At 54.1% G+C, this 25,769-nt stretch overlaps 2 protein-coding genes across 3 annotated transcripts in view; both read left to right on the forward strand.

The window, feature by feature from the left end:
- The first annotated feature begins 1,873 nt into the window (after window positions 1-1,873).
- On the forward strand, window positions 1,874-4,231 carry Slc18a3 (solute carrier family 18 member A3). The gene has a single exon (XM_005077652.4). It carries the CDS (start codon window positions 2,227-2,229, stop codon window positions 3,823-3,825), a length of 1,599 nt encoding a protein of 532 aa, XP_005077709.1. The 5' UTR covers window positions 1,874-2,226; the 3' UTR covers window positions 3,826-4,231.
- A 1,412-nt stretch (window positions 4,232-5,643) lies between these two features.
- Window positions 5,644-25,769, forward strand: part of Chat (choline O-acetyltransferase) — a 54,314-nt gene continuing 34,188 nt past the window's right edge. For both annotated transcript variants that reach the window (XM_040747740.1, XM_005077653.4), the window contains exons 1-7: window positions 5,644-5,838; window positions 7,768-7,871; window positions 12,373-12,564; window positions 13,153-13,271; window positions 14,515-14,568; window positions 19,355-19,535; window positions 21,491-21,668. In XM_040747740.1, the coding sequence (XP_040603674.1) occupies window positions 7,806-7,871; window positions 12,373-12,564; window positions 13,153-13,271; window positions 14,515-14,568; window positions 19,355-19,535; window positions 21,491-21,668 (790 nt within the window). In that variant the 5' untranslated portion in view covers window positions 5,644-5,838; window positions 7,768-7,805. The remainder of the gene's footprint in view (window positions 5,839-7,767; window positions 7,872-12,372; window positions 12,565-13,152; window positions 13,272-14,514; window positions 14,569-19,354; window positions 19,536-21,490; window positions 21,669-25,769) is intronic.

A 25,769-nucleotide genomic window follows, 5' to 3' on the forward strand; every position in this document is an offset into this window, starting at 1 on the left:
CAAGTCTGCTGCCTCTCATCCTGACATTCTGGTCTCCATCACCTCTTCTTGCAGCTGGCTTAAGGATAGAAGCCAACTTTCCAGTTCTTTCTGTATCTTCCACCAGCCCAGACAGAGCCCAGGTTCACAACGCCTACCATATCGGAGGGATACGCCAGAGAGTCCGGGTGCTCCTGCTCTTCACTGGACACTCCCCCCAGGACATGAACGTAAGGCAGCCCACGCTCGACAATCACAGCAAATGCTGGTGTTAACAAGTAAAGATGACTCCTTATGCGCGTACCACACCTTAAGCTGTGAGCACTCCCGTTCCATTTTACAGACAAATAGAGGGACAGTGGAACACAAGGAGGAAACAATAGCTCCTTTGGCACTTTTATCTAGTAAGTGGCAGAGCTGGAAGTCATCCTGTCTGACTCCGGGGGAGCCCAGATTTGATGCCTCCTTCCCGGTGGGAAGCTGGATCCCATGCTAGCTTGGGATCTAAATGCTAGAACTATCTGAAGGCTCTTGTGACTCCGGAAGACAAAGTACAATCTCAACATCAGCTCCCACCCCCTCCAGTCTCTCCTGCCAGTCTGTAGACTGGAACAGGGGCCTCACGTGCCATCTAGGGTCAAAGTTCGTCTGAGGACACACCGGGCGGAGGGCATAGCCTGATCTGCTTCAGCTTGTAGGCTGCAAACCAGGAGTCTCAGCCTGTGCAGCCAGCCCTCCCGGAAGGAAGGTGAGCCTTCCTGAGTCTCTACTGACAGCAGAGCTGTGGAGGCCCTGCCACGTGAGTCCCAGAGGCTTCCACGCAGGGCTTCTTAGCAGCACCACACCACTTGTGAGCCCACTCGGGGCCTGGAGGCGGCTGGGGGGGAGGGGAGGGTATGCAGAAAAGTGGGTGGAGGCTCGCAAGAGCCGAGGGAGGGCTTGGTCTGGAGAGAAGAGGACCTGGGAGGAGTAAGAAAGAGGAGAGGGAGAGAAAGGAAGGGAAAAGAGGCGGGGCTGGGGAGGGGAAGGGGGGCCGGCTAACGGGAAAGCGGAAAGGGAGAATCCAGGCAGGGGGAGGTCAAAAAGGGTTGGCGCTGACGTCCAGGACCCTGGGTGCGGGGAACGACTCCTCCCTCCAATCCTCACACGCGCACAGTCGGGAATTCTCGGCCAAGACATTCCGCCCAAGGGCAGGTGGGTCGAAATCAGACCCCGAAGTCTCTGTGCCTTCCCCCTCCCTTCCCAGAGGAGTGGATGAGAGGGGCTGGGGGCGGGGTTGAGGAAGGGGGGGGATGCGCGCGCTGTGCCCCGGGGTCCCGGCTGCGCGTTCCAGCTGTGAGAACAGATGGAGGCAGCACGGCTCACCTCGGGGGCTCCGTGCCCGCTGTGCGCCGAGGTCCAGGCTGAGGAGGAGGTCTAGAGCCCCCGGCTGTCCCGTCTCCCACCAGGCTGCGGGGAACCAGCTGCCGCACCCCTTCTACCAAGTAGGGGAAGAACGGGGGCCTCACTCCTGTGGGTCCCAGAACTGGGGGGGGGGGGGGGGGGGGGGGACTGAGAACCGGTTCTTCCCACGGCGCAACCATCCCTAAGGGCTTGTCTAGGACTCTAGCTCCCAAAGACCACCTTCCCCTGGCTTCCAGCCTAGGCGCATCTGGGAAAGCGGACCCCTGCCCGGACGCGCCCCGCCCCCGGCCCCCGCCCCGACGACGTCGTATTAGCATGAGCGACGCCAGTGGCCGGGGCACCACTCGGGGGCCGAGACTCACCGCGTCATAGCCCCAAGTGGAGAGAGAGAGAAAAAAAAAAAAAAAAGAAGCGGCGGAGGAAGAGGCGAGAGCGGACGCGCGGGGAGGGGAGCGCGGCGGCGGGCTGGAGAGACGGCGGGCGGCGGCAGCATGCCCCTGGGCGGGCGCACTCGGCCTCTCTGCGCTGCAGGGGCTGCTCCTGCGTCCTCTGGGCATCGCGCCTCCGGTCTCCCGCCTCAACCCCTCTGCTTGCCCGCCTCCGCGGTTGCACTTGCAACAGCCGCAACTGGTCCCCGGAGCAGCTGAGAGCAGCGGCGCCGCGCGGGACAATCCTTGCTTTTCTCTGAGCTCGGGGATATGAGCCCCGCAGCCACCTGAAGCACAGGGGGGCGCTACGCGGCTAGGACCGCGCCCCCGAAGTCCCGTACCCTAGCCTCTGCACCGCGGGACGCCGGCACCCGACTCCAGCAGAGGCATCTTCGGAAGAGCAGCGGGTGGGGGCATGGAACCCAGCGCACCAACCGGTCAGGCCCGGGCGGCGGCCACCAAGCTGTCGGAAGCGGTGGGAGCCGCGTTACAAGAGCCCCAGAGGCAGCGGCGCCTGGTGTTGGTCATCGTGTGCGTTGCACTGTTACTGGACAACATGTTGTACATGGTCATCGTCCCCATTGTTCCCGACTATATCGCCCACATGCGAGGGGGCAGCGAGAGCCCTACGCTGGCCTCGGAGGTGTGGGAACCCACCCTGCCGCCGCCCACTCTGGCTAATGCCAGCGCCTACTCGGCCAACACCTCGGCGTCCCCGACGGCTGCCGGGTCTGGCCGGTCAATCCTGCGGCCTCGCTACCCCACAGAAAGTGAAGATGTGAAGATAGGGGTGCTGTTTGCTTCCAAGGCCATCCTGCAGCTTCTGGTGAACCCCTTGAGCGGGCCTTTCATTGATCGCATGAGCTACGACGTGCCGCTGCTTATTGGCCTGGGCGTCATGTTCGCCTCCACAGTCATGTTTGCCTTTGCAGAGGACTATGCCACGCTTTTCGCTGCGCGCAGTCTGCAGGGCCTGGGCTCAGCCTTCGCGGACACGTCTGGCATCGCCATGATCGCCGACAAGTATCCCGAGGAGCCTGAGCGCAGCCGTGCCCTGGGCGTGGCGCTGGCCTTCATCAGCTTTGGAAGTCTGGTGGCGCCACCCTTTGGGGGCATCCTCTACGAGTTCGCCGGCAAACGTGTGCCCTTTCTAGTGCTCGCTGCCGTCTCGCTCTTCGACGCGCTGCTGCTGCTGGCGGTGGCTAAGCCTTTCTCGGCTGCGGCTCGAGCGCGGGCCAACCTGCCGGTGGGCACACCTATCCACCGCCTCATGCTGGACCCTTACATCGCTGTGGTAGCCGGCGCGCTCACGACCTGTAACATTCCCCTTGCGTTCCTCGAGCCCACCATAGCCACGTGGATGAAGCACACAATGGCGGCATCCGAGTGGGAGATGGGCATGGCCTGGCTGCCGGCTTTCGTGCCGCACGTGTTAGGCGTCTATCTCACAGTGCGCCTAGCGGCGCGCTACCCGCACCTGCAGTGGTTGTACGGCGCTCTCGGGTTAGCGGTGATTGGCGTGAGCTCGTGCATCGTGCCTGCCTGCCGCTCCTTCGCGCCGCTAGTGGTCTCGCTCTGCGGCCTCTGCTTCGGCATCGCGTTGGTGGACACGGCGCTGCTACCTACGCTCGCCTTCCTGGTGGACGTGCGCCACGTATCAGTCTATGGCAGCGTCTATGCCATAGCTGACATCTCCTACTCTGTGGCCTACGCGCTCGGGCCCATAGTGGCAGGCCATATCGTTCACTCGCTTGGCTTTGAGCAGCTCAGCCTTGGCATGGGCCTGGCCAACTTGCTCTACGCACCGGTCCTACTGCTCCTGCGTAATGTGGGCCTCCTTACACGCTCGCGGTCCGAGCGCGACGTGTTGCTTGATGAACCGCCGCAGGGTCTGTACGACGCGGTGCGCCTGCGTGAGCGTTCGGTGCAGGGCACGGACGGCGGCGAACCTTGCAGCCCGCCTGGCCCTTTTGATGGGTGCGAGGATGACTACAGCTACTACGCTCGCAGCTAGCAGACCTCCAGGCCTCCTACCCTCCCCGTTTAGGTCAAGGTGGCCATTCTGCGAGAGCACTGGCCTACTATGACTTGGGATCCACCTCCTCCAGCGAGTACCCTAGTACCCTCCCCAGTCTCGAATTCCCTTGCTGGAATCCCTACTTCCGTGGCCCATCTCGATCTAACCGCCCCTCCCCCTTACACTCTCTCTTATCTGTTGAGGGAATGGAGCAGGGAGGCATGAGAAGCTATTAGACTCCTGGCAGAGGTGAAGAGGTGTACGGGCGATCGCCAATCACCCACCGAGCACCCCAAAATAGCCATGCAACTGTCTGTCCCTTCCTGCGGATCTTTCCAGTGCCAAACTTGGTCTGCTGCACCCCGGTGCTTCCGGCCTGAATTAATAAACCATATCTATCCGAGGAGGCCGTCTCTTTACTGATGAGGAATGGGTGGTGTCAAAACCTGAGCAGAGGGAAGGCTGGCCTGGCTTTCACGGGTTCAGTCCAGGGCTGAGGAGGAATGGGAGCCCATAGGCTCCTTTGCTGCCTGGTAAAAGAAAAGAAACTCAAATAAGGTTCTCCCCCATGGATACCCAGAAACACACGCACACGCACACACACACACACACACACACACACACACACACACACACACACAGTCCCTCCTTTCCAAGCTTAGTGCAGCACCCGGAGGTTCCACCCGAGGGAGCCTGCAGATATGCCTGGCCTTGGAGCACAGCGGGCACCAGGAGCTCTCCCTGCCTGAACGGGGTGGTTTCCCCACACACCAGGATCTCATCTTGTCAAGAAGGGAGCAGGAGGGAGCTACTTTCTGCAGAGAAGGGAGAGGCAGTGCCCGGCTTTTAGGGCTCCAGCCTGGGGACAGTGTTCCTTACAGCTCTATTACCTGAGGAATGGGAGAGCCATTGTTCAGTCTCTGGCAGCCCGAATGGAGATGGGAAGGAGTGTGGATGTGGGAACTGGTGCCGATCCCTAGCCTGCCCTGTGAAATGAAAGCGGCCATCCATTCGGGGATGTCAGGGCAGTTTCCCACCCTTCATTTCCGACGGGGGAGGCAAGGGTTGCAGGCAGTGCTCTCATTCCTGGGTCCTGCTGCCTGTCCATGGAGAGGAGTGGGTTAGGGTAAGCTGTATGTGCATACTGTGTGTGTGTGTGTGTGTGTATGTGTGTCTGTCTGTCTGTCTGTCCTTGTCTATGAGTCTGCTTGCGTGAGATATATACCATATATTAATGAGGGTGCACTTTGCCTGGGAGAAGTGTCTGCGGGCCTTTGGTTGAGTCCCCAAACAACCCCTGACTGCCATCAGAGTAGACCAAGTTTGTGTCCCCTTGATCCTCCTCCCTCCCTCTAGATCCTGAAGGGATGGGGTGGTAAAAGAAAGGAGGGGAGGTGCCAGAATGGCCAACAAACTCATTAACTACAATATTTTAAAGGGGCGCAGTAGGGTCCAGCCTGGTCTAGCTTCTTAGGAGGGGCAGAATTTCTTTTGATCCAAACACTCCGGGTTCTGCATTAGCAGCTGCACAGGAGACCATGCAGATGGGGTAACGTGGGGACCGGGGGGAGGCTGGGGTGGGGCTATGGGCATTAGTAGGACAATGTTCTGTGCCCCTCTCCAGGGTCTAAATGCGATGCCAGCACACGAACTCATCCGGGAAGCTGTCCGAGGCAGGTTTTGAGGACAGAAGATGGGAATCGCAGGGCGGGGTGTGGGGTGGTGGAAGAGAAGGAGGGAGGGACCAGGGAGGGGAAAAAGAGAAGGGGAGGGAGGAGGAAGGGGAGGGAGTTGAGAGAGGTGGGGCTGGTTTGCTTGCTGTCAGTCGGGCAGCTGCTGGGACCCGGCAACGTCGTTGGAGGCTCTACTACAGAGCTAGGCGGCGGCCCCAATCTCTGGCAAAGCTGCCACCCCCCTCTCTGGTCCTTCTGGCTCACACAGCTGCCTCCAGCCCAACCCTGCTTGGTGTGGAGTAGCGCCAGTGCGGCGCAGAACAGCCCAGGAGAGCAGGTGAGGAGCGCTGGGCAGCAGCCCTGCGCTGGCGCGAAGAGCTGAGCCTTGGTGCGCTGCGGATTCAGGCACTGTCCCTCCGGAGGAGCTGTCCACGGAGGGACAGCTCCCAGGAGACTCTCAGCTTCCCGGGCACCAGTGGTCGTCGGGGTACATCCAGGAGACTGTAGGATTCTGCTTCCTGGATGCCTGGTCTGGGAGGGCTTCATTATCAGGGTTTGGGACTCCCCTAATCTTTACCCGCCCACCTGCGTTGTTTTTACTTCACCTAACGTCTACCAAGCCCAAGATCTGTGGTTTTGGTGTTCAATACTAGGGGCTGTTGCTGTCATCCCTGGGCCCCAGTTTTCTCCAGCCATTCTTGGGAAGGTAGGGAGTGCCGGCGGGGCAGGTAGCATTTCTACAGGAGTGGCAGCAGAGAGAACCTGGGCAGCCAGGTCAGACTTATGCTGGACCTTCATGACAGAGCAGAGATCTCTCCCAGTAGACCCCACAAGCCAGGCCAGCAGAAGCAGAGATGGGAGGGTACCAAAGCACAGGAAGGCAAACACATACAAACTCACTAACTCTGGGTAAAGGAGGTAAGGAGTTGGGGACTGGGGGAGACGAGGGGATACCCATCAGAATGTCAGCTGGCAGGAGTCCATTCTCCTCTCCAAAATATGAAGTGGCTGGGGCCTGGCCAGTGGTTTCCCCTTCCCACTACTGAGGTGGCATTGGCTGAATAATCTGTAGAGCCTTTATCAGCTTGACCTTGGCTTGGCTGAACCCTCAAAATAATCAACAAAACACGTACATGTTCACGGGCAGTTTCTGGACACAGTTGGGCTCAAGGACTATTGTGTTGAGAGTGCACTGTAAAATCCTGCGAGGCCTTTATGTTCTCTGTCCAGTGAAGCCAGGCATTCCCAGACTTTTCCATCCTTGGATCTGGCCCTTCCACCTTTCCGATTCGTGTCTCCCCAAGACAAACAGAGCCTTACACCAGCACCTGGCTGAGCTTGACTCTCAGTGAGGCTGCTGCTGGTGTGGTCCAACAGGCTACGCATCAGCTTTAGCCTCTTGGGGGAGATTAAAGGGTAGGCTGGTAGAAATCTTGACTGCATCTGTGCAGGTTTTGGGTTAGTGGAGCAGAAGATGTACCCCACAGCTCTGGAAAAAAATTGGCCTGTGTTCTTCCTAGCCTAGTTTATTTCTAATGCACCTTCCAAATTGTCTTAATTTCCCAGGTCAGGAGACCCTAGAGGTCCTGACTACCTACTCTTTGGGATCATGTCCTTCCACAGTCCCCTTGTGCCTGCCCTTGGAGGTTGCTGCCCAGAGACTACCCAAGTCACCACTGTGGTCCTCTAGCAGTCCAGAATGTCACACAGAATGCAGGGCCTTAGAAGACTTGAGGGCACTCAAGCACACATGCATACATACTCATACACACACAGGATGGGGGACGGGGGCCTGAATTCACATCCTCTCTACTCCATACCAGACCCAGGCCAGGCATCCTGCAGAAAAACATGAGCACAGTTTGGTATGGTTTTGCCCTTGAGGAGCTACAGTTTTGGGTAAGAGTTGAGGCCAGCACAGCATGCACCAGTTGAGTTCCAGGTGAAGCAAAGCTGCTGTTCTGACCCTGGAAGGTTGGGAGCGGGCAAGTGATAGCCAGGCAGCCTTGAGTCACATCAGCTTCATGGGAGCCATCAGGTTGGTGGCTCAAGGCGGGATTCACTCTCCCCCCTTGGGATTCACAGGGGTCACTGTGGTCAGGGGCCCAGGGCTGAGGTCTGAGGTGGTGGTCATAGCAACCCTGAGTTCGCTGCACACTAGTGTCAGCCTCTGTTTCCTTCTGGTGTGGAGGTGATGCTATGGGAGGTGAGGGATTCATTCTGGCCTAAATGGCTCATTGTGATGCCGCCTCTCCTTTGCTTCAAGGTCTACAGCTCTGCTACTCCGGAGCAAGAATCACCAAGATGCCCATCCTGGAAAAGGTCCCCCAAAAGATGGCTGCAAAACCTTCTAGCAGTGAGGAGGAGCTGGTGAGCAACTTTCTCAGCCATGTGTCTGATCCCTGATCTCTCCTCTCACACACTCTTATTTCCAGAACAGTCTTGAGTGGCACTCGTCCCTGGATTATTCCCTAACTTTGTGTTCTCCTAGGCAGAAGGCCAGACTGCAGTCCCGTCCTCTTCTTCAGATGAGTGCGATCCGGCCTGAAGAGCTAGTACCCTGCTACTGGGGTCTTAGGGGAAAAGCCCCAGTTCTGGTTCTAGTAGTTCCTACAGGCTAGACTAAGCCATCTGTCCTCAATATATCAATTCCGGAGGCAAGATTGGTAAAACAGGTAGAGAAAAGAGACTTAATCAGTTGACACTTTGGGAAGATGAGTAGGTAAAGAGGCCCAGTGACCCTAACCTTATCTTCAAGGCATGGCCATAAACTGCAAGTTTCAGAGGAAGAATCAGCGAAGGAGCAGGAATATGTGGAGGCCAACAGTCATGGTCAAGACTAAAGATGTGGTCTGGTGGATCACTATCTCAGCTAGGGTTCTGCAAGGCAGTCAGAAGTTGCTACTGTGACCATTTGGGGGAGGCAGTTTGGTTTCCAATGTTTTCTTGGCCCAGAGGGAAGCTCCCTTATTGTGGATAATTGCCCTGATTTGAAGGGTTGTCTGCTCTCTAAGGCTTCGGATGCTGCTGTTTGGGAATGCAAAATAACTGGTGTTTAGAGCAATGACTGGAGGGGCCGGAGCACTGGAAAACCCGTGAGAGATGCTTAGGTTTCTCTTTGTTTTGTTTTATTTTTCGAGACAGGGTTCCTCTGTGTAATAGCCCTGGCTGTCCTGGAACTCACTCTGTAGACCAGGCTGGCCTTGAACTCAGAGATCCACCTGCCTCTGCCTCCCGAGTGCTGGGATTAAAGGTTCGCGCTGCTGCCACCGCCACCACCACCGCAGGGCTAAGTTAAATTCCTTTTATCCTTGTACTTTCACCCATGTAGAGGGGTGAGTTAGGTTAGGTATTGCTGTTGTTGTCTCTTTGGTTGTTGTTGTTTTTAAAGACAGGTAGTCCTTGAGTGGTTATTATGCCCACATGCAGAATCAGGCAGGAGTCTCACCCAAAGTAAACGGAACACACTCAAAATGGAGGCAGAGGCACCAGGCTTTCATCCCATTCGTAATTACCTTGTGGGTCAAGTGAGGAGTCGTAGCCTCGGGCTGCTGGGGAATGCAGACAACTTCTGAGTCTCAGGTCCAAGGGGAACCCATGGCACCAGTCAGGCATCATCTCCTTCACCTCCTCCCAACCTCACTGTACCCCAAGTTTTACTTCAGATGGCTTCAAGCCCAACGGGCTTGCCTAGGCAAGGCTGAACCCCCTTCCCAATCGCTGGCTCGTCCCATCTTCAACTGCTGCCAGCGGTTCAGCCCAAGAGCATTAAGCATCATCTTTTCCACCGGTCTGAAACAACACTACCCTCCCTGGGCAGCCTCTCTGAGAAGGCACCCTCCCTCCTGCTACAGCTATCCTTGCAGAGATAGAGCAGAGCATCTCCCTTCAAGTCCCTGCATGTGCTAGGCCCTCTGCCACACCTTTCTTGTCAAACCCCACCCCCCTTGTCAGAACTTTCCAGCTTCTGCCCTTGACCTTGCCCCTTATATTTCCCCAACCTCAAGCTGACCACGCTGTTGCTGCTGCAGCCCATGGCACGTCCCTCTTCTTCCCCTACTTCGGGATGTAGCTGCCTGGAGGGCAGACTCTGTTTCTCGTCTGTCTCTAAGACCAGTCCAGGACCTAGCTCACAGGAGCCTCCCAGGAAATATGTGGGCTCCAGGATTGCAAGTCTTCACAGGGCTGGAGGTCCACAGCCGTCAGAGGAGGGAGCACACCTGGAGCTGAGATTTGATCATCTTACCCATCACCGCTTCCCTCTCACCCAGATTGTGCCACAGCACAGGGGAAAGCCCAGACACTGTAGTCAAACCTGCCACCACTCCTGGCCAGGCCACCACCCGGCCTATCCACACAGACCCCCATAAATCTAAGAGGAGGAACAGGAGTGGCTGAGGGGAGGTTGGCCTGGCTTGCCTGAAGTGGGCTAGAGGACCTGGGACACTGCCCAGACCTACCCTTGTATTTGTAGTGTCCCCAGGACAGCAGCACCAGAAGTCCGTGCTGACACTCCTCCTCCAGCCAAAGTAGTGAGCCCCAGAGACAGCAGCAGACAGTATTTACCCGTCAGTACTCCTGCCCCCACCCAGGGCTGAGCCTCAGGAGAGGACAGGTGCTCTCAGCAGCCCACCAGGACGGGTGAGCCTTTGGCTACCCTATGGAAACCACTCACCATCTTCCAGACAAGAAACCCCTGAAGAAAGGAACCCTGCTGTGTGCCAACAATTTAAGCGATGATCTGGCTTTTCTGTCATCAATGGCTGAGAGAGGGGAACAGAAGGGAAAGCAGAAAAGTTGTGAGGAGAGGAAAATCCCCAGAGAAAGGAGGAGAAGTGACCGGGGTGGGGTGGGGGGTGGGGGGGTGGGGGGTGGAGCTCGGCAGTAGTGCTTGCCTGCATGTACAAGGGTCTGAGAGGGAGGGAGGGAGGGAGGGAGGCAGGGAGGGAGGGAGAGGAGGTGACAGAGAAGGGGGAAGGGGAGGATAAGAGGGGAGGGGAGAAGAGGGAAGGGGAAAGGAGGGGAGGGGACATGAAGGGAGGGATAGGATGGAAGAAAAATACATTAATTAAAATTACTTCGTGGCCGGGCGGTGGTGGCACACGCCTTTAATCCCAGCACTCGGGAGGAAGAGGAGGCGGATCGCTGTGAGTTCGAGGCCAGGCTGGACCGACAGCCTCCAAAACAATACAGAGAAACCCTGTCTTGTAAAAACCAAAAAAAAAAAATTTACTTCGTGACCTAGAGTCCTAGAGTTAGTCTCTCCATACTGTGGACCTCAGTTTCCTCATCTGTAATGACAAAAATCTTTGCCCTGCCTATGTAACATGTTGGAGACAAACACACAAGACCCCTAGTCAACCATGGCTGATTAACTGAAGCAGGCAATGCCCATGTGGTAGGGTTCCATGGGGGTTCCTTTCTGACACACCTCACCTGGAGCCCAGAGACCGCAGGCTTCTTCTTGGGATTCCCTTTAGACGGATAAGGCCAGTTAACCAAACCTTATATATGTTTATTGGAGTGGGTTATTTTTCTCATTTGTTTTCTTGGGATCCATGAGGTAGGAAGATATGTTGTTTGTATCCAATGGGTGGAAATGACCCAAGGCTTGGAGAGATCTGGGCAAGAAAGACTTCTACTGTCCCCAACCTGACTCTAGTCCCCACATGGAACCAGTCCCCTGCCTGGATTTCATACCTCGAAGCATGGAACAAGAAGCACAGGGCAGAAACAGCTCCTGCCCAGGAAGCCGTGTCTCCACCCATTCGGCTCTCTCTAGAAGAGCAGTCCTCCAGTCCAGGGAGCACTCAGACCCTGGAGCACCAGCTGGGAAGAGTTCTACACGAAGAGTGACCAGCAGTCAGCAATCTCACCAATGATCTTTCATCCCAGACCCATCCTTCATGTGCTGAGAGCACATTCCCATCTGTCATCCCTTCCTTCCTGTGAGAGGATCATTTGTCACAGGAAGAACTCGGCCCAGGCAGAGGGAGAGACTTTCCCAAGGACATACATCGATCAGCAGCAAGGTCAGGGTGCGAACCCTGGGCCTGCCTGATGCCAACAGCAGGGTCAGGGTGTGAACCCAGGTCTGTCTGATGCCAACAGCAGGGTCAGGGTGTGAACCCAGGTCTGTCTGATGCCAACCTCAGGGACAGGGTGTAAACCCAGGCCTGTCTGATGACAACAGCAGGGTCAGAGTGTGAACCCAGGTCTGTCTGATGACAACAGCAGGGTCAGAGTGTGAACCCAGGCCTGTCTGATGCCAACCTCAGGGACAGGGTGTGAACCCAGGCCTGTCTGATGCCAACCTCAGGGTCAGGGTGTGAACCCAGGTCTGTCTGATGCCAACCTCAGGGTCAGGGTGTGAACCCAGGCCTGTCTGATGCCAACCTCAGGGTCAGGGTGTGAACCCAGGCCTGTCTGATGCCAACAGCAGGGTCAGGGTGTGAACCCAGGCCTGTCTGATGCCAACAGCAGGGTCATGGTGTGAACCCAGGTCTGTCTGATGCCAACCTCAGGGTCAGGGTGTGAACCCAGGTCTGTCTGATGCCAACCTCAGGGTCAGGGTGTGAACCCAGGCCTGTCTGATGACATCAGCAGGTGCGGGGTGAGTCCAGGCCTATTGGCTGCATTCTGTGCCTTCCTGAGACCCAGGTACAGTGCGGGGGCAGGGACAGCAAAAGAAGGACTTTCAATTTACAGTTCTGCTGAACTAAGCCCAATAAGCAGGTTCCAGAATGGGTAGTGGGTGGGACAGAATGGGGAGTGGGTGGGACAGAATGGGACATGTCCTGGCATTGACTCAACAGCAGGTATGGACCACATTAAGGAAAGGGGGTGAGCGCCCATGAACCCTGTTTTCCAGGACCTACCCAAACTGCCAGTGCCCCCACTGCAGCAAACACTGGCCACCTACCTGCAATGCATGCAGCACCTGGTCCCTGAGGAGCAGTTCAGGAAGAGCCAGGCCATTGTGAAGCGGTTTGGGGCCCCTGGTGGGCTGGGTGAGACCCTGCAAGAAAAACTCTTGGAGAGACGGGAGAAGACAGCCAACTGGGTAAGGGTTACTGGACAGAAGCTGACAAGAGGTCCCTGGCGCGGGGAGGAGGCAGATGAGGGGATGTGGGTGAGGGTGATAGGTCGGTGGGATGGGGGTTGGGCGGCGGATGGGAACGGTCTGGCAGCACAGGTTGGGTGGCCACGAAGGAGAGAGGCAGAAGACTGATGAAAAGAGGACAGCGAATGGGAAGACGGGAGAGATGGGGCCCAGAGCTAGGGACGGGGGAGACTGGGACAGAGACCAGCTTAGTTGGAGGCAGAGTGGGGTGACAGGTAGGTCTGAGGCTCAACAAGGACGGGTAGTGCAGGGGTGCATCACTAAAGATCAGAAAAGAGGAAGCAATAAAGGAGACAATGTGGGGTGCAGATGAGGGGCGGGGCTTGGAGGACTGGAAAGATGCAGGCTTAGCGCATAGCTGGAGCTTAGCGCATTTGGGGAATGAATGAATGAATGATCTATCCAGAGGATGGGTGTGCTGATCCAGGGTAGGCAGAATAGGACTGCTGACCTCTGCTAGCATGGTTTAGGAGGGGTGTGTAGGGTTAGATGACCTCATGCACCCCCCTCCCCTGTCCTCCCTGGCAGGTATCTGAATACTGGCTGAATGACATGTACCTCAATAATCGCCTGGCTCTGCCGGTCAACTCCAGCCCAGCTGTGATCTTTGCTCGGCAGCACTTCCAAGACACCAATGACCAGCTAAGGTGAGGCCATGGTGCTCCTGGATGTGCATCAGAGGAACCCACACCAGATGTGGGGCCTGGCCTCACCGTCAGGAAGGAGAGAACAGAGTTTGTGCATTGGCTGGAGCTTGCTGGGGCCGAGCAATACAACACATTAGCTCCGGGCACCGTCAGGCCAGGAGGGAAGTTAGGCGTGGTAGCATTCAGCAATGAACACAGTCCTGCCCCAAACACATTTTTTTTGGTGGCACTAATGGGGGCCGTGGGGATCCCCACAGCGGTTTTGACCCCGCTGGACCGATGAGCTGTCTGTCATTTAAAAGCAGCACTGGCTGGGACATGCTGCTCCAGGTGCCTGAGAGTCCCCCTGTGTCCCCGGGAGCCTTGCTCCAGACAGACTCCTGGAGGAGGGACGTCCCTGCCTGCACAGCTGCCATCTGCTGCAATTTCAGAGCTCAGTGAGCCGCTGGAAGGGCTCTAGGTGCGCTGAGATGGTGGGCGTGGTCCGTAGGGGCGGGAAAGGAGGGCCTCCTCTTTGGAGTCTGTCCGGGTTTTCATCCTCTTCATGTCTCCATGGGGTGAGCACAAGCACAGCCCGGGACTAGCTCCCACTTGCCCCCTTTCCTCTAAAAGAAAGAATGAGGACGGATGGATTCGGAGGACAGTTGTCCAAATCGCATCTGAGAGGCATTTCCTCTGTGCGATCAAGCCGGGCCTCATCATCCACGGACAGTTAAGATAGCGCTGTCCCCTGGCACTGGTCCCCGAGGCTTTCCTCGCAGGACTCACTTTCCTTTTCATTAGCCACTAAAAGGATCCAAATTGCAGGCTTGCCCCCGGGGGAGACTGTATTTCCCAGAAGACCCAGCCACAGGGCTGGCCTTGCCCAGGGGAACCCCACCCCCCACCTTTCCTTTCCTGCCACTCATTCCCCGTGCCTTCCTTCGGGCGCCTCTTCCTCCTCAAGGTGATTCTGGCTTCCTCTCCCGGCCCCCAGAGACAAGCCATTCCCAGTCCTCACCGAAAGACCATTTTTAATCCGAGACAGCCCTGGGGGAGGGGCAGCGCGACCCACATCCCGTTAGCACACACAGGGGCCTGGCATATGGCAGGCGATAGATAGGTGTGTCTGAAGCAGAGAGAGGAGCAGGGAGAGCGCTGGAGGAGAAAGGGAGGGAAGAGGAAGTTAGGAAGGAAGCAGGAAAAGTGGGGCTGGGGTGGGGGAAGGGCAGCTGGCTCACGGAGCCTCCTTATCTCCCTGCAGGTTTGCAGCCAGCCTCATCTCTGGTGTGCTCAGCTACAAGGCTCTGGTGGACAGGTAGGCTGGGTGCCCAGCCTGGGAGGGGGTAGGGCCCTGCGTGACCGTCTTTTCCCACATCGGCCTCCCTGCCGAGAGATGCTGGGAGCTCCAGGGTCGGGGAGTTGGTCTTTCGTCCCGTCCCGCTGCATGGTGTCCCTTGCGGGCTGCCCAGCATCAGGATGGCCCTCAGTAAGCATTCCTTTTCCTAAGTAATCGCTGCCTTTCTCTGACCTTTGAAAGTGCCCCTCCCTCCCAGCCCCCTCTTTACTGCTGTGGCATGAATCAGACAGTTTGGGTCTGGAGATTCCAGGAAGGGTGGAGAAGGAAGCAAGGTTGGAGGAGGCGGTGGTGAGCTGAACCGTGCCAGCAGGACTCACGGCGGTCTCCACACTTTGAGCCTTAGTGCCCACACGCCCACCCTCGCTTAGTGAACCTGGGCTACTCCTAGAGGTGGTGGGGGCTGTGCAGGCAGTGAGTTCTCCTTACTTCTAGAAGGAAGGTCCCCTCCTAGTCAGCCCCAGGACACTAGGGACACTGGGCAGAGCAAAGAGCCACTGGGGCCGGAGGGAAGGAGGGGCGACAGCAGTGTCCCATGCATACATAAGAAACTGAGGCTCAGAGAGGGTGAGTGAGTTATCCACGACACACAGCAGTGGAGTGAAGGACAAGGACAGCACGGGGTAGCCCTCACTCTCTTTCTGTGTGCGTCCAGGCCGGTGTTTAGCCAACCTTGGGATGGAAGCTAAGACAGACACACATTCTCTCTGGGGAAGAGGGGAAGAGGCTAGGTTCCTGCCTTCTTAGTCCAGGCAATAGTACAACTGGATTGGTAGATCCTTGAGTCTCTTGTGGTCACTCTTTCTCTCTGCAAGACATCCATGGTGCTCAGAAGCGGCTACCACCTACCCCAGCTGGCTCCCAAACATCCTTCCTAGCTGGACCACATTATTTTCCCACCTTGGCTATAGCCTTCCTCCTGGTGCTTCCTGGAACAGACATTGGTCCTCTCCCTACGGAAGCTAGGCCATTAAAAAAACAAAACAGGACAGGGCGTGCTGAGAATATAGCTCAGTGCTAAAACACTTGCCTTGCATGGGTGAGGCCTTGGGTTTAGTTTTCAGTACTTACAGGACACAACAAAACAAAATAAAACAAAACCACACACACACACACACACACACACATGCACGTGCGCACACACAAAAGCCAGTGCTGTGTTTCCGTGATGGTGTGTGTGCTTAGCATGGGTGAGGCGTGCACCAAGCATAAGCCGCCGACATGGCCGTCCCTGCCACCACAGTCTGGGGCCATCCCTGCCACCACAGTCCGGGGCCGTCCCTGCCATTGTCGTAGCCTTCTCTTCACTCTTCACTCAGTTGCAAACCTGCTGCCTTCACTCTGCCTTCCACTGACCCACTGGTGAGTCTCAAACTATCTCCGGAGAAGGGTCTTTATTTTCAAATTTTGTGAAATACAACAAAAAAGTAGTCACTACTACACAAAGTTGACCAAGGTGCAAGCTATAAGATTGTATGGTTTAGTACTGAATTCAGTTAGCAAAAAATCCCCACCATCGCTACAGATGCTTCTGGATTCTGGCACTCACCTTACCAGGGTTCAGTCATGAAATGTCCATGCAGTGTCCTCACTTTGTGTGGCAGTGCTGTGAGCACTCCACCTAGCCCACTTACCTGGAGGCTCCTTAACGCTTTGGGCTCGGCTCAGTTAAGCAAGGCCTTCATGAGACATCTCCTTAGCCCTGGACTCCTGCCCCTGCCAGCCACTCAGCCTACCTGAAATTCTCCTGATAGCCAATTTGTGATATTCACCCCAGCAACACATCCCAGGACCCACACTCTATCAGAGTGGGAAAATCATGTCTGTTTAACATTATCTTCCCCAGACCTCAGAACAGTGTCTGGCATAGAAGTGCCCAGCAGAATCTGAAAGCCGCAAGAGCAAAAGAGCAAACGGGTTTGTGGGTGGGGAACAGGCCAGTAGGTAGATGGGTTGGTGGGTAGGTGACTGGATGCTCAGTGGGTAGCAGATAGTGATGGATAAACACTTGATGGAAGCATGGATGGTGGACGGATGGGTGACAACTGCATGCGTGCACACAGGCATGGTGGACGGATGGCTGAACCGAGGGGTGAGTGGTAGATGAATTGCCGGGTGGTGGGTCGTTACAGGGATGGTGGGTGGATGGTGGGTGCATGGGTGCATGGAAGAGCAGCAGATGAATGACTTCCTTTTCCGTTGCTGTCACAAAATGCCACCATCAAAAGCAACTCACAGAAGAACGGGTTTGTTTTGGCCTATGGTTTCAGAGGGGGAGTCCATGATGGCAAGGAAGGCATGGAAAAGAGACAGCCACATAAAGGAGAAAGCTGCCTGAACACATTTGAACAGCATGTATGAGAGAGAGAGGGAGAGAGAGGGAGGGAGAGAGAGGGAGAGGGAGGGAGGGAGGAAGAGAGGGAGAGGGAGGGAGGGAGGAAGAGAGAGAGAGAGAGGGAGGGAGAGAGAGAGAGAGAGAGGAGTTGGGGGAGCTCAGGAAAGTAGAGGGAAGCTATAAATTCATAAATCCCACCCCCAATGATATATTTCTAAACCTCCTAAAAGTTCTATAATCCCCCCCCAACAGTGCCATCACCTTGAGGTCAAATGTTCAAGTGCATGAACCCATGGTGGAACATGTCTCATTCAACCCACAAAGGACAGATACATGGTGAATTAGTGATGGATGGGTGGTAGATAGATGAGTGGATGCATGGATGGATGCATGGATGGATGGATGGGTGGATGCATGGATGGATGGATGGATGGATGGATGGATGCATGGATGATACATAAGATCAATGTATACATGCATGTGGATGGGTGCATGGATAGTGAATTGATAGGTGTATGGATGGGTTAATGCAGTGGTTCTAAACCTTCCTAATGCTGCAGCCATTTAATGCCGTTCCTTATGATGTGGTGACCCCCAATGACAAAATGGTTTTCACTGCTGCTTCACAACTGTAATTTTGCTACTGTTATGAATCATAATGTAAATGTCTGTGTTTTCTGATGGTCTTAGGTGAACCCTGCGGAAGGGTTGTTTGATCCCCCACATGGGTTGTGACCCACAGGTTGAAAACCACTGGGTTAATGCATGATCATGGTATATGAATAGACACATTGACAGAAGATGGATTGAGACTAAATAGAGCATGTATAGACACATGATACATGATAGGGAAATGGACTTACCAGGCTTTTTCTTTTTGGCCACCAAGCCAGCTCCAAAATCATGACACAGAGACTTCTTACTAGTTTTGAATGTTCAGTCTTGCTTAGGCTCGTGTCTGACTAGCTTCTTAACTTAAACTGTTTCTCTTTATCTACTTCTTGCCTCAGGGATTTTTAAAATTTTCTTTCCTTTTGTATAGCTTACTTTCCCTGCTTCTCACGTCTGCTGCCTGGAGGCTGCTGGCCCTGGGCATCTCCCTGGTTCTGTCCTCCTCCATCTCTCGTTCGTTCCTCAAGCCTGGATTTCCTCTCCTATTTATTCTCTCTATCTGGCAGGTGCCTATCTCTCTCCTGCCTACCTACTGGACATTCAGCTCCTTTTTAGACCAATCAGGTGCCTTAGGCAGGCAAGGTGAAACAAATACAATGCATCTTTACATAGTTAAACAAGTGAAGTACAAACACACCTTTACACAGTTAAAGTAATAGTCTGCAGCATAAACAAATGAAACACATCTTTGCCCAGTTGAAACGATATTCCACAATAGACGGATGTATGGATGGATGCCTGATGGCCGTGGTTGGATGGTGGATGTATCTGTGGGTAGATAGATGATGCATGGTGGATGTGTGGGCGGTTGAATGGTAGAGGAATAGATGCATGATGTCTGCCTGTCTGTAGGTATGTATGTATGGAAACATGGTGGTAGTGGACGGATGCATATTTGGAGAAACAGATAAATGAATGAATTGACACATTTGGTGGATAAACTGGCAGTGGGTATATGGATGACAGCAAACATAATGATGGATGGATGGATGGATGGATGGATGGATGGATAGACAGAACAATAGACATACCATTCAGAAGCCACAGGACAGAAGAACTTTCTACTTTGAACTTTGAGAAGGTTTCAAGAAGGCATAAGAAAGAATTGGCTCTTAGCCAGGTGGTGGTGGCACGCGCCTTTAATCCCAGTACTCGGGAGGCAGATGCAGGTGGATCTCGGTGAGTTCAGAGACCAGCCTGGTCTACAGAGCAAGTGCCAGGAAAGGCTCCAAAGCTACACAGAGAAACCCTGTCTCAAAAACCAAAACAAAACAACAACAACAAAACAAAAGAATTGGCTCTTGAAGGAGGGGTTTTCTAGAAGACAATGGAGTGCGAGGGTGGAGGGAAAGGCGTGCCAAGAACAGGTTGGTGTAAGCAGAGCACAGGGCGCTCAAAGGCAGACATTACCTGTGCGTTACCTGAGGCTGGGGAGAGGGTGCAGCTGTAGAGATGTGGGGGATTCTGAGGTGCTCCATGGGCCACAGACGGAACGTTCTTACTTCACAAAATGAAGAGCTCTGCCACAGTGCAGTGGTACGTTTGCCGTGCCTTTAGCCTGACCACAAGAAGGCAGGGGTCGTAGCCCAGGGGTAGAGCATTTGCCTAGCACGCACATAGCCACGGGTTCGTTGCAAAAGCCTTCGAAAAGGAAAACTAAGGTCACCATAGACCCGTCCCAGTGCCTCCTCTCCTCCCTCCCCTCACGCCTGCCTGCCTCTCTGTGCTCTCCCCCTCCAGCCGCTCCCTCCCCACTGACTGGGCCAAGGGCCAGCTCTCAGGGCAGCCCCTCTGCATGAAGCAGTACTACAGGCTCTTCTCCTCTTACCGGCTTCCTGGCCATACCCAGGACACACTGGTGGCCCAGAAGAGCAGCGTCATGCCCGAACCTGAGCATGTCATTGTGGCCTGCTGCAACCAGGTAAGTGGCCCATTGCCACAGGCTCTCAGACTTGGAGAGGGTGTAGAACACACAGTGGTACATATATGGAGCACATAGTGCCCATCCATTCCTGCTCCTTCACAAGTGGGCAGGCTGGTTTCCTGAGTCATACAGTGAGCTCAGGGCACACCCCCCCCACAATAGGATTCCCTACTCAGTCAATCCATTTCTTTCTGTCAGCTGTATTTTAAGAAAAAAAAAGAATACTCAGTTATGGAATGCACCTCCAGGGTTCTTATCCCTGAGAAGCCAAGTCAGGCTGGAGACGCATCTAATGAACCTTCGCCTTCACAGCTTCTCATTTCCCTATAGTCCATGCCCTTCCTGGAGACTAGATGGATGGGCAGAATGAGATCAGAGAAGGCCTCCCATATGCAAGACTGTGGGTCAGGAGCCTGCATTTATTAGTTTCACTTTGGTATTTATTCACAATGACCCTGTGGAGGATGCCTTTGAGTCTCCATTGACAGGCGAGAGAGTGAGGCTTAGGGAAGTTCCTGGTGTGTGTAAGAAGGGTTCCAAGTCCTACCAACTGCCAACGTCAGGCTCTGTATCCTAAAGTTCAGGTTTTCAGGCGCAGTTCCACAGGCCCAGTAAGGGTCCCCATGGCAAGAGAAGATGGGCATGAAGACTACCGACCCCTCTCAGTGCCCACCACACTACATATCATGTATGCTGATCCTTCACAAAATATTTCTTGTGGCAAAAGTGGGGGCTCGGGGGTCTTCCTGACTTCTTATATTGACAGCCTGAGTTTGACAACCATCCCTGCCACCCTACCCACCCTGTCTGCCTGGTGTCTAATGTTTTCTTCCCGGGATCATGTCAGTACATTGAGAGCTGGGGGATGTCTGTCGTGTGAGGGTAGCTGTGACCACTGTTTTCAGGCTGAAAGGTTACCCGGGTACTCACTCCACAGCCACCTGACACGGAGACCAGCCAGCCACAAAGTGAAACCTTTCTTCATCTTCATTCAAAGAAAGTCAAACAGCATTTCTCAGCCTCCATACGACACACTATCCAAGCCTCTAGAAACAACCATAGACCAGACTTCACAGACTTCACTGAGGGTGATGGGTGGGGCAATCCCTCATGGCCATATGCTGAAAGGCAGGCAGCAGGCTGTGCTAAGAGAGAGACTCTTTACCAAGTCCAAGGCCCTGACTTTCACAATTACAGAATCCACGAGGCATGTGTGCCAAGCTCATGCTCACACAGGTGTGTGTGCACAGATACACCCAGCATTTTGTGTGCTGGCTTTGTTTGTTTGCTGTTGTTTAGATCCATACCCACAGCTGTCTGTAGCTGCTTGTTCTAGTTCATTGTACAATACACTTTTACTTACCCACTCTATTCCAAAAGAACACCCAGGCTTTCTCTACTGTTTTGCCAATACAAAAAAGTCCGATTTGCACACACTCCATCATATTCTTCCACACACATGAATGTGCTTCCCTAAGCCCTAGGCTAAACTCTGCGTATACGAGTGCAGCTGCTGAGTCATAGACACGCACTTTTAGATTTGATGGGCGCAGCCTTCCAACAGTGGCTGCACCAGTCACTTGACTCTCTGCAAACACGATGGTTTTGCATGCACTAGAAACCACAAAAAAAATGGAAGGAAGAAAGGCAAGCAGGGAGGAAGGAGGGAGGGAGGGAGGAGGGAGGGAGGGAGGAAGGAGGGAGGGAGGGAGGAAAGGATAGAGGGAGGGAGGTAGGAAAAGGCTTTCTTGTAGTTAGGTTTAATCAGGCCCATACTAGGGAGAGCTTGGAGTAGGGTACATTTAACAGTTTTGGATGCTCTCCAAAATAAGACAACCTGGAAACATTAACCACACCGGGAACCTTGGGCCTGAGCTTTGTAAAGGCTCCGTGAAGGCCTGGAGCCTTGAGCTGGCTGCCACAAGTGATGTGTTTGACCTGTTTCCCCACAGTTCTTTGTCTTGGACGTTGTCATTAATTTCCGCCGTCTCAGTGAGGGTGATCTGTTCACTCAGTTGAGAAAAATAGTCAAAATGGCGTCCAACGAGGATGAACGCTTACCTCCAATCGGCCTGCTGACTTCAGACGGGAGGAGCGAGTGGGCCAAGGCCAGGACAGTCCTCCTAAAAGGTTAGCTGCAGCATCCAGCCCATCTCCATCTCATCCTCACGCCCATAGGCTCCTTCTGTCTCCATCTCATCCTCACGCCCATAGGCTCCTTCTGTCTCCATCTCATCCTCACGCCCATAGGCTCCTTCTGTCTCCATCTCATCCTCACGCCCATAGGCTCCTTCTGTCTCCATCAGCCATAGTGGGGAGCTCAGCACTCCCTTCCAGCTCAGGGTGGGACAGTCGGGAGGCCCCTCGAAACAGAAGGGGCCTGTCGTACCTTTGCGTTCTCTGGAATGATATTCTAACTTTCTGCATGAAAGAAAGGATTCCTAGAATTGTGGGTCATCTGGGTATACCAGTGCTGATGACAGCCAGCAGCTGGGTTTTACTGGTGGATTGTGTAGTGTTCATTTGGAGACTCGAGTCCCTGGAAGATAAGGCAGATGGGAATCTGGTAGGGCCCCAGTCTGGGAGTATAGCTGGCTCCTTCTTGGCCTGGCCTCTTAGTCCTAGGACTTTTCATTTTCAACCTGACACCTGTTCCTCTGGCTGTTCTTATGAAGCCTCTAAACATCCCCATTAGAAATACAGCTACCCACCCGGCCCCCGCCCCGTGTGTTCCTGTTCATGTGAAATTAGAAATACAGCTATCCATCCATCCACCCCCACCCACCCCCACCCCGCTCGTGTGTGGTCATGTTCATGTGCACAAGGGTGCACGTGTACGCATGGATACACATGAGGGTCAGAGGACAACTCCAGCTGCCATTCATTGGGTGTTGTCCCCTCCCCCCCCACTGTTCTGGAATTCAGAAAGTAAGCAAGACTGGCTGGTCAGAAAAGCCCCAGAGATCCACCTGCCTCTGCCTCTCCCCATGCTGAGATTACAAGTGTGTTATACTATGCCCAGTGTGGTGGGGGTTCTTGTTGCTGTTCGTTCGAATGTTTGTATTTTAATTCAGCTTTACATGGGTTCAGTGGAATCAAACTGGTCCTCGTGTTTGCAAGGCAAACATTTTTATCAGTTCAACTATCTCTCCAGCTGAGTCTAAGTCTTTAATCACCTTTAGAAGCCACCTTTGAAAGGAAACCATTTCTTTCTTGACTCCTTTGGACGTCACGTATCTAGAAACCAGACTTCTGGGAGTCTTCGCTCACTGCTAGGGGTGGCAAAGGACCAGGCAGTGACTCAGATTCTGTGTAACTGAGGAGACACACCTGGGGCGTGAGAGTCAGATAGGACAACGCCTCTGGCCCCATGCAACCCGTGAAAGGAGGCCTGGGGGGAAGCCCAGGGGCACAGGAATGCCATCTTTACCCATCTGAGGAACAGGAGAGCAGGTGCCACGTGAATGGCCCAGGGCTTTGGAGAACAGAAGGAACACTTCCAAACAGGATTGAAAGGCTTTGTTGGGAGACGGCGAGTGAGAGATGCAGGTGGGCGGAGGATGCCATCTAGGCAGACAGATTGGTGTGGACGAGGTGGGTCACATTGTGGGGACACGGTGCCCTGTCCTAGGAATCACAAGAGCAGCTGGTGAGCAAGGACGCCTGTGCTGCTCAGGTATACAGGGCTCTGGCTCCCGGATGATAAGCGTTTACCTTTCTAGGCCCTCTTCCTAGAAAGCGCTTCCGCCAGAGTTGGTCGGCCCCGTACCATGCCGAGCTCAACTCTGGTGTCAGGGCCTCAGGCCCTCCCTAAGCTTTCTTCCTTGCTATCAGCACGCTGTCACCTTGATCCACTTAAAAAAAGATTTATTTATTTATTATGTATACAGTGGTCTGCTTACATGTCAGAAGAGGGCATTAAATTTCAATATAGATGGTTGTGAGCCACCTTGCAGTTGCTGGGAATTGAACTCAGGACCTCTGGAAAAACAATCTGTGCTTCTAATCATTGAGTCAACTCCAGCCCCCTTGATCCACTTTTTAAAGATTTGTTCTACTCTCTCCCTCACTCCTGGGTGTGTGTGTGTGTGTGTGTGTGTGTGTGTGTGTGTGTGTGTGTGAGAGAGAGAGAGAGAGAGGGAGAGAGAGAGAGAGAGAGAGAGAGAGAGAGAGAGAGTATGGACACATGAGTGCAGGTATCCATAGAGATGGGAAGAAGGCATTAGATCCCTGGAACTGGAGTTACAGGCAGTTACGACCCACCATACATGGGTGGGTGCTGGGCCAACTCAGGTCCTCTGAAAACAGTAAATGCTCTTATGCCCTGAGCCCAGTCCCCTTGACTCATTTTTAACCTTGAATGATTTGCCATGCTGAAGGAAGCTCTGCTCTCATTTGGTCAAGGTTCTGCCTCCCCGCCGCCATCTGGAAGGTCTGGTAGGACAGGGCCCTGTTTGGTTTAACTTCAATCTACCAGGCCAAGCACAGAAGCCGAGCAGCCACACACACCAAATAAATCGATGAAGGGTTAGTAAGGGTACTAGGTGCAGACATATTTGCCACTTACCAATTAATTATTCTTTCATCCAAATATTGAGCACCTGCTGAATACTTGGTCCTAAACAGACGGCTGCAGAAATGTGTGGCCCAAATCTGTTTTCACGGACATGACTGCCGTGTTGGGGAATTAATAACATAGAATTTGGAAGTAGTTAATTCCCTCAGGAGACAATGGCAAAATCACATCCTACTCTTTTTCCCTCTGGGGATGGAGACAGGCATCAAAATAATCGCCTCTGCTGCTTAGATAGTTTCCACTTTATTAGGCGGCCAGGCCCAAGATGACTGAATGGGGTTGCCTTAAGGTCTGAGTGCTTGGGCAGCACTAATCAGAATTAATTTGCTAATGGCATTTGATCTGGCTTTCTCAATGGAAGTGCTGTTTTTAAAGGAAGTTCCACAGAAAGGGAACACACACACCTCCCCTTGGGCAAATCAATTAATTCAATTAGCACCGCTGGCAGTGTCCTCCTCACAGCAGGAAACCAGTTCCTCCCAGAAGGGCGCCCAGGACCACAGCGGCGGAGGGGAGATGGGAAGCCATTTCAGGAAGTATTTGTTTCCAAGAATGACGGCAGCATGGGCGAGGAGTGAGTGGGGATAAAAAGATTCCGACGTCTAGACAGGTCTCAGAGCAGAAGTCCTCAGGAGGAAAGGGAGTGGGGGAAGAGCCCCGAGCTTCTTATCTGAGCCACCGAGTGGACACTGGGATTATTTACTGAGATGGGGAAGGGGTTGAAAATGGAGAGATCTTGAGGCACCCTGAGTCATCTAAGTGGAGGTGTCATGTCAGATCTATGTGTCTGGAGCTCCAGAGACAGAGAGAGGCATCAAAACCTCAGTAATATTTAAAGCTATGGGCCTGGATGAGATCATCTAGAGACAGAACAGGGTCTCAGGGGTCAAGGGAGAAAGGCAAGGGAGTGAGAAATAGCCTGGCAAGTACAGGAGAGCCAGGAGCTGAGTCAAAGACGGAAGGGGGGAGGGGAGAGCGTTCAGCCACAAGGAAGGCTGTGGAGAGTCCAAGGAGGAGCTGCTGAGCTTTTCACCCTTGGCGGTGTCCGTGAGCTTGCTAAGGCTATGGCGAGAGGGTAGGAATTGCCAGCGCACATGTGGGTAGAAGCAGCAGCAGGGAATTGTTGATGGAGCGGTCAGTGGCCAGATCCGGCAAGTGTGGGTGACCGTTCAGAAACACGGGCACTTTTAAGAGAGCAGAACAGCAGGACGATTTTGGAAGAGCACAGGGTCCAGGCAAGCGACACTAGTGGGAAAGACAAGTACACAGGTGTGGGCAGGCAAGTGCCACGGAGGGGAGGGCGAGAGGAAACTGCCGGGGGAGAGGGTGTGAGATGTTTGCAGAGGCGGAGGCAGATAGCAGGAGACCTTTGTTAGGTCTGAGACCCGTCCCCATGGGTCCACAGCTGCCATGGTGGAGTTGGAGGAGGCTCCCAGGCTGGCTTCTGGTCAGGGATAGGCAGAATTACAGTGTGAGTTAGAAGTGAGGGTGGGGTTCTGAAGAAATATGTAAATAGCCTCTTGGGAAATGGGAAGGAAACTTCCTCTGGACATGGACATTTTTTGACTGTTTTGGGGCCCACACAGGAGGGTTTTGGGAATCAACAATCTTAGTGAAAACTCCTTAGCATTATTACAGGAGTCCCTACACACACG

The sequence above is a fragment of the Mesocricetus auratus genome, unplaced genomic scaffold (genome assembly GCF_017639785.1).
Source record: "Mesocricetus auratus isolate SY011 unplaced genomic scaffold, BCM_Maur_2.0 Super-Scaffold_100006, whole genome shotgun sequence".
Taxonomy (NCBI): Eukaryota; Metazoa; Chordata; class Mammalia; order Rodentia; family Cricetidae; genus Mesocricetus; species Mesocricetus auratus.